The sequence below is a fragment of the Sorex araneus genome, chromosome 5, assembly GCF_027595985.1.
Source record: "Sorex araneus isolate mSorAra2 chromosome 5, mSorAra2.pri, whole genome shotgun sequence".
NCBI lineage: Eukaryota > Metazoa > Chordata > Mammalia > Eulipotyphla > Soricidae > Sorex > Sorex araneus.
In genome coordinates this window covers 118368165-118380772 of record NC_073306.1, presented here as the reverse complement: position 1 = coordinate 118380772, position 12608 = coordinate 118368165, and the positions used below count along the sequence as shown (strand labels likewise).

At 37.6% G+C, this 12608-nt stretch overlaps 1 protein-coding gene and 1 non-coding gene across 4 annotated transcripts in view; both read right to left on the bottom strand.

Moving 5' to 3' along the window:
• Window positions 1-595: 595 nt before the first annotated feature.
• Window positions 596-12608, bottom strand: part of ITCH (itchy E3 ubiquitin protein ligase) — a 102723-nt gene continuing 90710 nt past the window's right edge. For all 3 annotated transcript variants that reach the window (XM_004612555.2, XM_055138453.1, XM_055138455.1), the window contains 5 exons: window positions 11525-11645; window positions 10474-10578; window positions 8813-8909; window positions 6996-7068; window positions 596-4244 (listed from right to left, as the gene is read on the bottom strand). In XM_004612555.2, coding sequence (XP_004612612.1) covers window positions 4145-4244; window positions 6996-7068; window positions 8813-8909; window positions 10474-10578; window positions 11525-11645 — 496 coding nt within the window. In that variant the 3' untranslated portion in view covers window positions 596-4144. The remainder of the gene's footprint in view (window positions 4245-6995; window positions 7069-8812; window positions 8910-10473; window positions 10579-11524; window positions 11646-12608) is intronic.
• Window positions 11823-11929, bottom strand: LOC129405252 (U6 spliceosomal RNA). Its single transcript, XR_008630435.1, has one exon. It is a non-coding gene; the product is annotated as a U6 spliceosomal RNA (small nuclear RNA).

Here is a 12608-nt window from a genome sequence, read left to right as displayed (position 1 = left end):
CAAACACCCTAGCCGTTGTGTTATTGCTCCAACACTTCCCCATATTTAAAGCATATTGAAGTTAGAGCTTTTTGACTGCATGTGTGGGACAAATTAAACAGGATAGGGTCTACTGCTCAGGAGCTAGGATGGAGCAGTTTAATCGTATCCTCCAGTCACTGTTAGACCAGCATATTTAAAAAAATTCCACTTAGTTTCTTTGAACTAGGTTTTTTTTTTTTAAATGACATCATGATCACCTGATATGTACTAAAAAGAGCTACTGAAGCTAGTCAGGACAGCTAGCTCATTGAGAACAATTGTGCTTAGCAACTAGCTGGTTTTCAATTCAGCATTCACAAGTGAGGTCCCCTTTCACCTTTAGTAATCTCAGAAAGGTGTAGGCCATTATCTTGGTTCTCTTCAACATGGGTGCCACATCCATTTTCATCTCAGCTGACTTTTTTCCCCTACTTACTCCACAATTCAGACATGTTGTAAAATGCCCACTTACAACAGCAGAGAGACGGAAATCTATACAACTTGGTCCTATAGAAGGTTTCTCTGTAGGTGGGAGAAAACCTTTTTACTCAAGACTAACATAAAAGTGTGCAAATGAAGGACAAAAAAAAGTTTAATTATAAACACAATTTTACATCTTTTAAGGAAATTCAAGTGAGACAGCCCCCTGAAGGACCTCTATAAGAGCACTTGACTCCCTGTGATATTTGTAGAGTTACCTGAGTATTTGAAATTACAGTTCAAGAAAACAAAGGAACTCCAATACAGTAAATATACAATCCAGTGCTGCCATTCCCTGTTTTTAGTCAATGAAAACATAGCAATATATACAAATACTTTTGAAAATAAATCTAAAGTTTAAAAAAAATGGGGGGGGGCTGGAGATACCAACAATACTAATAGAAATAGTTAACTTAAAATAGTTTAGACAGATGGGGTTACATCCAAAACAAAGAATATAAAAATAGAGAACTCTTAATTCCATGAGTTATCATTGGTAACATTTCAGATTAAAGTGGTAGACTTGATGGAAGTGGGCCTGACTGAAATGGTTCATTCAGGATGATACATTTGTGGGCAGTAAATCATGTTTCACAGAAATTTCTATTCTATTGACACTGTATGTCAATAGCCTGATGTAAAGATTTAAAACTTAAATTTTAAATAGAGTTATTGTAAGTCTTATGAAATTAGATTTTTCTGCACTCAGATCATAAAAGACAAACAGAAATTTATTATCATGAGCTGCTGGATCAGTTATAAGACAGTTTATTGATGAAACAAGTGAGATTCTTCCCTACTGACCCAGGTTATGAAATGTTGCCTTCCCCAACCTCCCAAAAGAGCAGAAGAATAAGGCAATTGCTCATTTTACTTAGTTTTTATTTCAACATAACATGCAGTAAAAAAAAAAAAAATTAAACAGGATTTATTAGCATTTACAATGCTTACAAAAGAAAAAGGACTTGAAAAGCAATTTAGTTGATATTTTTAAGAAATCATTCTAATTAAATACTTACAATAAATCTATTTCAAATGTTCAGTTTGGATCAAAATTTAAGATAGCATTTGGTATTTATATCTGCTGTCTAGTTGCAGTACTTTTATATAACCTCTGATTCTTGGGATATCCAGCCCCCATTTTCCAAACACAGCAGGGAAGACATATACATGTAGCCACTTAAATTAAAGGAAGAAAGAGTAAGGGAAATCCCAGGCTGCAAAAAATATATACAAGCATTTACCTTTTTCAGAATTAAATGTTTCTTCCATAAAAATATTAAATAGCCAAGCCCTATAGAACTAGGGCCAGATCTACTTCAAATATAACTTCTGTATTTAAAAATATAGGGCAGAAAGCCTTTCGGGTGATGTTTATACAATTTCACAATATTTCTAGGTTCCTAAATGAATCAAGCATTATGTAGAACAAAAAAGTCTACTTTCTTACACTATCTTTTAATTTAATCTCATAAATTTCTAGTAAATATCATAGGCAACTACATTTCAATGAGAATTCACCTCAATAGGAAGTCTTTATAGACGGCTTAATTTCCATAGCCATAAATTACCAAAGTTCAGAGTTGTATAATGAGTGGGTAGTTGGCAGACATTCGCTCTGAAAGACAAAGCAATAGCATTTTTTCTTCCCCTACCAACAAAAAGGCAGAGTCCCTACTTTGAAAACAACTAGGGATTTAAGAGAACATATTACACCTTCTGGAATTATGCAGAATTTAGATAAACAAAGATAGGATTGGGGAGAGCCAAATCTCTCCCTTTACACTGACAATTTCTGAATGAGGCAATCTTTTCACTCATAAATCTGTTTTATGATGGCAGTGTTTTAAAGTACAGACACACATATTTAAATGTATTTTGTTGTTCCAGGATGTAAAAGGAAAAGTAGCTAGGAACCAAAACAATGGTTTTTTTCCATATGAACAGAGGTATGCTATTCTAACTTTTGGCTCAATGCTACTTGTTCATACTATCCTACTGAAACCTGCCAAGTCCCTGTTTTCACAAATTATGAGGCTCTCTTAAGGTTGAGCTATGATAGGCATGCAGCTGGCTTAGGTTTTATCCCACTGTCTATAAAGTCAAACCTCTTAGAGCAGTCATTTCGACAATCTAAGCTCATCCAATTTAAAAGAATTAACTGTAATGAAGTTCAAAGTGCATTAAAATGGTTACTAATGGAACAGTCTAAACAGACATGAAAAAAACAAATAAAAAAAAAAACAACAAAAAACCCAAAGTAGGGAAAACCTGTTACTATTTTTAGGATCAAAGACAATATTGCAAATAAAGGATATCAATCTAACTCAGGGAAATGTAAAGAATGGAAATGACTATTATTGTAATGTCAGAGATATGTTAAATTTGAAAATTTTAAATCACATTGAGAATACATTTTTATGTATTCTACTAGAAATGTATTGCTAGTAAAAAGATGATTCCCATCTTTATAGACAATACCATGCTCTCACTCCCTAAAGAAACTGTAATTTTTTTGTTTCGTTTTGGGCGATACCCAGCTGTTCCCAAGAATTACTCTGGCTCTGTGCTCAGGAATCACTCCTGGCAGGCTCAGGGGACTGTATGTGGTGCCAGGGATAGAACCCAGGTTGGCTGTGTGCAAGGCAAGTGCCCTACCTGCTGTTCTATCATTCCAGACCCTTAAAAAATTGTCATTTTAAAGAGTATTTCACTGACCTCTATTTGAACTAGAAAACCATTTGAACTCCTTAGCAATAAGTAAACATAACTAAAGTTGTTAGATTATGATAAAATTATAAAGATGAATTTATATTATAGGAACATACAAAAACTATTGATAAATCCTTCAATAAATTCTGCTAGATTAATTCCAATTATAGTAAACCTTTATAAATGACAGCTTTGAAGGAAGCACAGTGTTAATATCATCTGTAAAGTTTAGTATTTGCAAGGCAATTAAAATAATCAAACATCCAAATGAAGTTCTGAAGTCATTTGCAGATTGGGATCACTTCTCCCTGAATTCAAATGAACAAAACTACTTTATAGAAAGATGCAAAAGTCTTGCATCAATTTCCAGGAATAGCATCAAAATGATGCATGAATTCATGCTCTGGAAAGGGAAAACAACAGTCAGGCCAGGCTGAAATAAGAGAGCACAAGCCAGAAGTTTGCTCATGTCTCGCTGGGCTAAGCTTGCATTTATAAGAAAAACCTCCTTCTAAGAGGTTTCATTGGAAGATGTTAAATATTGCAGTTACCGAAGGACTTCATTGCACATCTGCAGAATGTCTAAAAGAAAAACCTACTCTCCCAAGTGAGACTTTTGACACACATATAATAAACTTGTTAAGGAAACAATCTAGTGGAATAAGACAAGGTAGATTTCATTGCTGTATTAAATCTCTTATAAAGTAAGGTTTTTACTAGTTGTTTGCAGATCTGATTTCTGGAAACATTGAGGAGCAATCCAGAATCACTGGGAGATAAATCTCAATAGTAACATTAATTTACTTACACTCAGATAACTCTCTAAACAGTCACAGTCCAATTTTACAACAAGATGTGCAATAAGCAGAGAAGGAAAAGAACAAATATTCCAATTACGTTCTTGTCCTACAGTGGTATAAGTTCTCAGAAGTTATTCTTGTCCAAATCCTTCTGTTTCTTCAATGGCAAATAACAACTTTTCCTTCAGTTGCTCATAGCTCTTATATGGTGGCAGGTCCAGGCGGTTAAAACTAAAAGCAAGAATTGTTAGTTTGAGAAAATGAAATGCATAGAGAATCATACGGCAATATAGTATACAACACTAATTTTAAGGTCAGGTAGAACTGGGTTCAAATTCCAGTTGTCATGCCAAGTGCTTTTATTTTTCCAAGTTTTGATTTCTTTTTCTTCTTCTTCTTCTTCTATTTTTTTGGGGGGTTTTATGGGTTACAGATTACCCGGTGATATTCAGGGCTTATTTCTCTTTCTGCACTCAGGGATCACTCCTTGAGGTGCTTGGTGGATCATATGGAGTACTGGGAATCGGATAAGTAAGACATGCTCAAGGCAAGCACCCTACATACTGTACTATCTCTCTGGCTCAACCTTTCTTTTCTTTATTAAGAAAGAAATAATATTTCCTACCCAGAATAGAATGAAGGAGAAACAAGCTAAATACAGTAGCTGGTACCCAACAGGTAGTAAGTAAAACGTTAATATTTTCTTGCTCTCCCATCTACCTGAATCTCAATCAGTGGTTAGCAAACTTTTTGTAAAGGGCTAAATAATATATTAGGCTTTGTGGGACTAAAGTTTTTATTTTATTATTTATTAATTTATTGGTTTTTGGGTCATCTGGTAGTACTCAGGGCCATATTGGGTGCCAGGAATCAAACCCGGGTCAGCTGCATGCAAGGCAAGCACCCTAACCACTATACTATCACTCCTGCAGGGGACAAAGTTTTTATAAAATCAAAACGGTTTATATGAACAGGGATACCTCCATGGGTTGTGGTATATGCATTATATGCAGGAGGTCTGGGTTTGATCCTTGGTACCACATGGTCCAGGAATAAACCTCTGAGCACAGCCAAGTATGGCAGAAAGAAAACCAAATAGTCTTTATATACAATTTTAAGAGTAAAATACAGTATTCTACTATTGTATTTTTAACCTGTGAACCATTTATTTATCTTCAATGCAGTTATTTAAGATATACATAATAATGAATATAATTGAGAATCAAGAAATAAACATGTTGATACTGGAATTATAAGAATTAAGAATTAATTAAGAATTGTACTAATAGTAACAATTACAAAGAATTGTAATTGCATGCATACCTTGCATGCAGTCTACCGAGCTTCAATTTCTGGAACCCTATTGTATAGTCCTCTGAGCTCTGCTGACTATTGAGTGCAGAGTCAGGAGTAAGCCCTGAGTATAGCCAGGAGTGGAACCAAAAAAAAAAAAAACCCACAATAAAAAGGGTGGGGGTGGGGGAGAATGGGAAAAGGTGATGATTGCAAGTGATTGTAAGGATTATTCTAAAGTGACAGAAATACTCTAATCCTGTACCATAGTTGGTTAAACTTGCCTGTGAGTAAACTAATAGCTCTGACTTAAAACAGGCAAACAGGGGCTGGAGAGATAGCACAGCGGGTAGGGCGTTTGCCTTGCACGCGGCCGACCCGGGTTCAAATCCCAGCATCCCATATGGTCCCCTGAGCACGGCCAGGGGTAATTCCTGAGTGCAGAGCCAGGAGTAACCCCTGTGCATCGCCAGGTGTGACCCAAAAAGAAAAAAAAAAAAAAAAAAAAAAAAAAAAAAAACAGGCAAACAGTATAGTGTGGGAAATCATTCTCTAATAAAAACCCCAAGGTCTGGATAGTTCCCTAGGCAAAACAAGTTTAGTTAGTTTAGACAATCAGGGCTGCAAACATGTGCCCTTGACAGAATTAAACAAGTTTAGTTTAGACTTAAGGACTGCCAATATGCACCCAGGCAAGAATAGAATAGGAATTTATATAACTTTAATACTACATTAAAAAAAAATTTTTTTTTTGGGGGGGCCACATCCAGGTGTGCTCAGGGCTTACTCCTGGCAGTGTTTGAAATGCCTTATGGGGTCCCAGGAATTGAATCTAAGTCCAGTACATGGAAGGCAAACACCCTACCTGCTTCACTCACTCTCCAGCACCTAATACACTATTTTAAAGGTGTCTGCTGATTGGCCATGTGAAAATCCAAGCTTTTGCTCTAATGTAGCTGCTCATTTTTCTTTTTCTTTTTGGGTCACACCTGGTGTTGCACAGAGGTTACTCCTGGCAATGCTCAGGGGACCATATGGAATGCTGGGAATCGAACCCGGGTCGCCTGCATGCAAGGCAAACTCCCTATCCACTGTACTATCACTCCATGGTGTCATCTGCTAACTGTTCTTAATATACCTGTCAATTTAAACAAAGGTTCACATGTTTGGAGTCAGGTTGTGGGTGCAGAAATCTAATTCAATAAATGGCTAGTCAACTGCCTTGTTCAGGCTGTTAAGACTAGCTTGCAATCAGGACAAGCAACAGTATCAGTCTGTCTCATTTTTTGTGACTGACACCTCTGTGTGTGTGTGTGTGTGTGTGTGTGTGTAAAATGGCTCAACACATTTTAACTATCAACAAGACACTAAACGGGATCTCTGCCACAGAATCAGTCTGTCTCATTCTTTGTGACTGACACCTGTGTGTGTGTATGTGTGTGAAAAATGGCTCAACATATTTTAACTATCAACAAGACACTAAATGGGTAGCTTCCACTTGCCTCTTCTATAAACTTTCTAAACTGGACTAGAACCCTTTCACCAGGTGTTTGAATCAACTTCTATGTAGACACATGTATTAGATCAATTACTTATCTCTTTTATGCCCTAAAAAGAAGTCTATAAGACAAGTGGGGGTGAGGGGATAGAGCGAAAAAGAGACTATTTACTCTTTCTAATTTAACTTACCAGGTATGACTTCTGGGTAACCAATTTTCTTTTCCAACTTTTTCAATGCAAAATTTCTGTGGTCCATTACTCCCTGAAATAGTAAAATCATTAAGTCTGGCAGTGAAATGCCTCTCAAACTGGGATCCCTAATCCATCAACATCTACAACACCAGCGAATATCTTTTAATCATAAACCCCAAACTCCATCAGAAACTCTCTGTAAACGAGGTTCAGCGATATGTGTCTTAACAAACTTCAAGAAAAAACTTGAGTACTTATTTGTTAATGTACAGCCAAGAAGAAAAAATGTAGTCTTATCTAGCAGATTCTGGAACAGCTTGTTAAACATTATAAAATATAAACAACCCAGTTACTTTAACACTAATAAGTTTATGTTTACAGCTCCTTGAGGGCAGTGTTTCTTAGCTTTTTCTGATTGCAAACCCCTTTCTGATCTTATTCCCACCCCCTTCCCTTCCCTTCTGTTTTTGGGGCCATATCTCGCAGTGCTCAGGAAACCATGTAGAATACTAGGGATGGTACCCAGGTCAGCCATGTGCAAGGCAAGTGCCTTACCTGCTGTACTATCTATGGCCCCTCAATCTAGTTCCCTTCCTGTGCAGACCCCTCAAAGCTCCCATCTTACTAGTTGGCCTCTTGCCATGGCTCCTTTAGAATATTCTTGGACCCAGGGTGGTCATATGCCTTACCCTTTTACCCTTAAGAAGACAGTGTCCTTAGGACTCACTAATTACCCTTACACACACTTCTTTTCCTTTATATATCTTCCTCAGTAGTTAGTTATGAATAGTATTGCTTCTTTAACATTCACTACAGCTAAGAAATACTCATTGGTGTTCACAGGGGCTGTTAATGCTACTAGACTTTTTAAAATTATAACTAACCGCATTCCAATACAGAAGTAACACATTTATAAATCTTTTGCATGCAGTAGACAGTTATACTCTAAAGAATTTTCACATGTTCCATTGGATTAAACCCAGTAGCACTGTAGCACTGTCGTCCCATTGTTCATCGATTTGCTCAAGTGGGCACCAGTAACATCCCCATTGTGAGACTTGTTACTGTTTTTGGCATATTGAATATTGCCAGGCTCTACTGTGTGGGTGGGATACTCTCGGTAGCTTGCCAGGCTCTCCGAGAGGGACAGAGGAATCGAATCCGGGTTGGCCACGTGCAAGGCAAATGCCCTACCCACTGTGCTATCGCTCCAGTCCAAATATAAATATAAATACAAATATAAATTGGTAGTACTTTTGCATCTGTCACTGTATCACTGTCATCCTGTTGTTCATCAATTTACTCGAGGGGGCACCAGTAACATCTCCATTCCTCCCAGCCCTGAGATTTTAGCAGCCTCTCCTTTCTCATCTTTCCCAATGATTGGAAGCTCTTTCAGGGTCAGGAGAATGAGACCTGTTATTGTTATTGTTTTTGGCATATTGAGTATGCCACAGAGAGTTTGCCAGGCTCTGCTGTGCGGGTGGAATACTCTCGGTAGCTTGCCAGGCTCTCCGAGAGGCATGCATACATATATATTTATTTCCCTATATGATTTTGCATTTAATAATACTAAATAAATAAATAAAAAATAAATAATATTAAAGTGGGTTTTTTTGTTTGTTTTTGGGCCATACCTGCAGTATTCAGGGGTTTCTCCTGGCTCTGCATTCAAGAATCACTCCTAGCAGTGCTTGGGGGACTATAAAGGATGCCAGGGAGAACATATGGGATGCCAGGGATTAAACCCAGGTTAGATGCATGCAAGGCTGTACTACTGCTCTGATCTTGGAAAGTAACTTATGTATACATACCCATGAGGTCAGCAAATCCTCCAACTGGTAGTCGGCAGGTTCCAGTAACAAACTGCAGAAGTCTCATTCTTTTCTCATTATCAATTTCTTTAACAAACTGTTGAAAGCATATCCAAAGACACATAGACACACATTACACTATATCCAGCACAAAAAGAAAACTATACTTATTTTAAATGCTGAATTTGTGTCAGATGCACTAGACAATGAATGATCCCTCTGTACCTATCCCCATTTGTACAGCCAAAGTTAAACAATCTCTATTCTACTTAAATCTGAAAATCATTCTTACAGGGAAATGTTTTCTACTCATTGCAGTCTCAACAACAGGTCTCCATAGGCAGCCCTTCTCCCCCTTTATTCTGTTCTACATGACATTCATGTAGTTACCTAGGACAAAGAGTTTGATGCAGCACAAACCATTTCTTTAAATAAATAAATGAATTTAAAGTCACAGAATTTTTTTTTTCTTTTTGGGTCACACCCGGTGATGCACAGGGGTCACTCCTGGCTCTGCACTCAGGAATTACCCCTGGTGGTGCTCAGGGGATCATATGTGATGCTGGGAACCGAACCCAGGTCGGCCACGTGCAAGGCAAACGCCCTACCCGCTGTGCTATTGCTCCAGCCCCTAAAGTCATAGAATTTTGATCCAAATAAAGAAAGTCCTAATAACTTTCTTTACTCAATGTCCTTTAAAGTTTAGGCACATGAATATAAGACTAAGTTATATGGCTATAATACTATTAATATAATTCTAATAATACAAAAGTTTAGTATTTTTGTTTTTGTTTTGGAGCATACTTACCAATTCTTAGGTGTTACTCCTGGCAGTGGTTGGGGAACCATGTAGGATGCCAGGGATTGAACCTGGGTTTACCATATGCAAGGTAAACACCAACTTATTGTACAATTTTTCTGGCCAAGATTAGTTTTTTAAATAAAAGTATAACTAGGATTAAACATTATTCTTTGAGGGGTCTAAGTAATGGTACAGTGGGTAGGGTGTTTCCCTTGCATGTGACTGAACCAGGTTTGATCCCTGGCATCCCATATGGTCCCCTGAGCACTGCCAGGAAAAATTCCTGAGTGCAGAGCCAGGAGTAATCCCTGAGCATTGCCGAGTGTGACCCAAAAAGGGGAGAGGAAAGGAAGGAGGGGGAGGGAGAGGGAGAGGGGGGGGAAGAGAGAGGGGAGAAGAGAGAGAGAGGGAGGGAGGGAGGGAGGGAGAGAAAGAGGGAGGGAGAGAGAGAGAGAAAGAGAGAGAGAGAGACAGAGAGACAGAGAGAGAGAGAGAGAGAGAGAGGAGTGCAAGATGATACTAGACTGAAAAGTGATAAAAAGACAGTGCAGGGATAAAGGGCCATGCCTTGCATGCTTCTAACCCTAGACCTTTTATGTTCCTCTGAGTACAGAGGTAGGAATAATACCTGAGCACTGTCAAGTACAATTTATAAACAATTCCTAATCCCCAATAAAGATACATATTGCTTCTTGGCAACTCTTAAAAGGATACTATTATAATTTACATCTATTTATTATAATGCATAGAATAAAATGAAGGGTAAGAACATACTAGTACATTGTATTCTGTAATATTTCCATAAATTTTAAGTGATTTTAAAGTATTATAGTGCCTGCTAATAGAAGTTGAGACAAACCTGCCAGAACCACATGATTTGTTTGCTTGTTCTAGTATAATGACGGTAGATAGCATGTCTTTGCCAATCATTCAAATCAATCTCTTGCATTCCACATAAAAGGACCTGAAGGATTGAAAAGACAAACGGTTTCTTTAAGTAACTGTACAACCTATGTAAAAGTGCTATATAGACTCCTAATTTAAAAGTAGCTAGAAATGATGGTAAATGTACACATTGTGATGATTATATTTCAGTGTGTATAAATTTCTAATTATTATGTTGCATACCTAAAACTAAAATTATGTCAACATCAATTATAGCTCAAATTTATAGATAAAAATATTAGGGGCCATAGTTTTAGCATGGCAGTTTTAATCTTGCATGCAGCCAAGCCAGGTTTGATCCTCAGCATCCAAATGGTCCTCCAAGCACTACCAAGAGTAATTTCTGAGCATAGAGTCAAGAGTAAACCCTGAGCATTGCCAGGCGTGGCCCTAAACCCTAACCCACTCCCCAAATTAATATCATTAAACAACTTTCAAGAAACAATTATAAATTGTTTCTGATTTATAAATTGTATCAAGAACTTTGCCTACATAACATCACTGTCATCCTGTTGCTCATCAATTCGTTCGAGCGGGCACCAGTAACATCTCTCATTGAGAGACTTATTGTTACTGTTTTTGGCAAGGGTAGCTTGCCGGGTTCTCCAAGAGGGGCGGAGGAAACAAACTCAGGTTGGCCGTGTGAAAGGCGAATACCCAACCCCTGTGCTATTGCTCCAGCCCACTCCAGCTCCAGTTATAACATATAACTAAGTTATATGAGTGTCCATAAGTAGTGTAACATACACATAGGTAGCAAGTTAGTCATTCTTGTAATGTTATGAGAATAATCCTACTTTTCTGCAATACTCTGGACAAATTATGAATCACTAGGGATGGCTCAAAGCATTCTGCCAGCACATAAAGTTACTACTTCTACCAGAAAGATGAGAAACTGAAGTGAGTAGACACCTGAAGACATCATTTACTAGTATGCAACAGAGAAAGGAAGAAAAACCCATTACCTCTAGTTCTTTTGCATCAAAGTATTGCAAATACTGCTGGGGAAGAATTTCATTAAAGCCCTCAAAGAAAGCTTGTGTCTGTTCTTCAACACCTCGAGACAACCTCCATTCAGCTACCATTCTGGTAAATAAATATTTAAAACAAAATCAGTTATCAGGAAATTTAGATTTTACTGTTTAATTTTTTTTTTAACTGAATCACTGTGAGATAGTTAGAAAACTTCTGTGATCAGGTTTCAGTCATACAATGTTCCAACACCCATCCCTCTACCAGTGTACATTTTCACACCACCATACTCAAAAATATGAACACTTCATGATTTTGCGTGTCATCTTTACACAGGGGACATGCTTATCTTCTCCGTATTGTTCCAATTTTACTGTATGTGCTGCCAAAGTGAGCACTACCCTTAAATTCTAAGTGTAAATTTAATTAGCCTTAAGTAGTTGCAAAAATAGGCTATATTAATGAACAACAGGCAGAATATATTCCAGACTCAATACAGTATCAATCATTTCATTATACTATACTATTTCAAGTACTATTCATGCCTGGCCGCAATTTTTATTTTCTTCAATTTTATCTATGAAGATATATAATTAACAGTTAAAATCACAATTATTGACACTGCATGGCCCCACAAACACTGCTGGTGAGGCACTAACGATATTCAAGCACTGCAATTACTGCCTTGCACATGGTCAGGCCAAGCATCATAGGGCATTTCGAGGGTGGGAGGTCTACAGGAATAAAATAGTGGTTTAACACCTGTCTTGCAATACAGAATCAAGAGTTCACTCTTCCAATGTCTCACATGTGCTACACATGATCCTGGAAACTCTGCTATTTGTGATCCCCAGGATTGCAAGCTTGTGAACCACCAAGAATACCACAACTGAAATGTGCAATTGTTGACTCAAAAAGTGCAACCCCAGGCATGATGTATCAAGTACTACAATAGAAGAGAGCAAACCTCAGTGAGCACCACTTTAGCCAAGTGAGCAAGTGCCACAGCCTGATGTGCAAATCCTTAGCAAGCATCACACTCAAGCATGTGTACAACCTCAGTAATCACAACCCTAT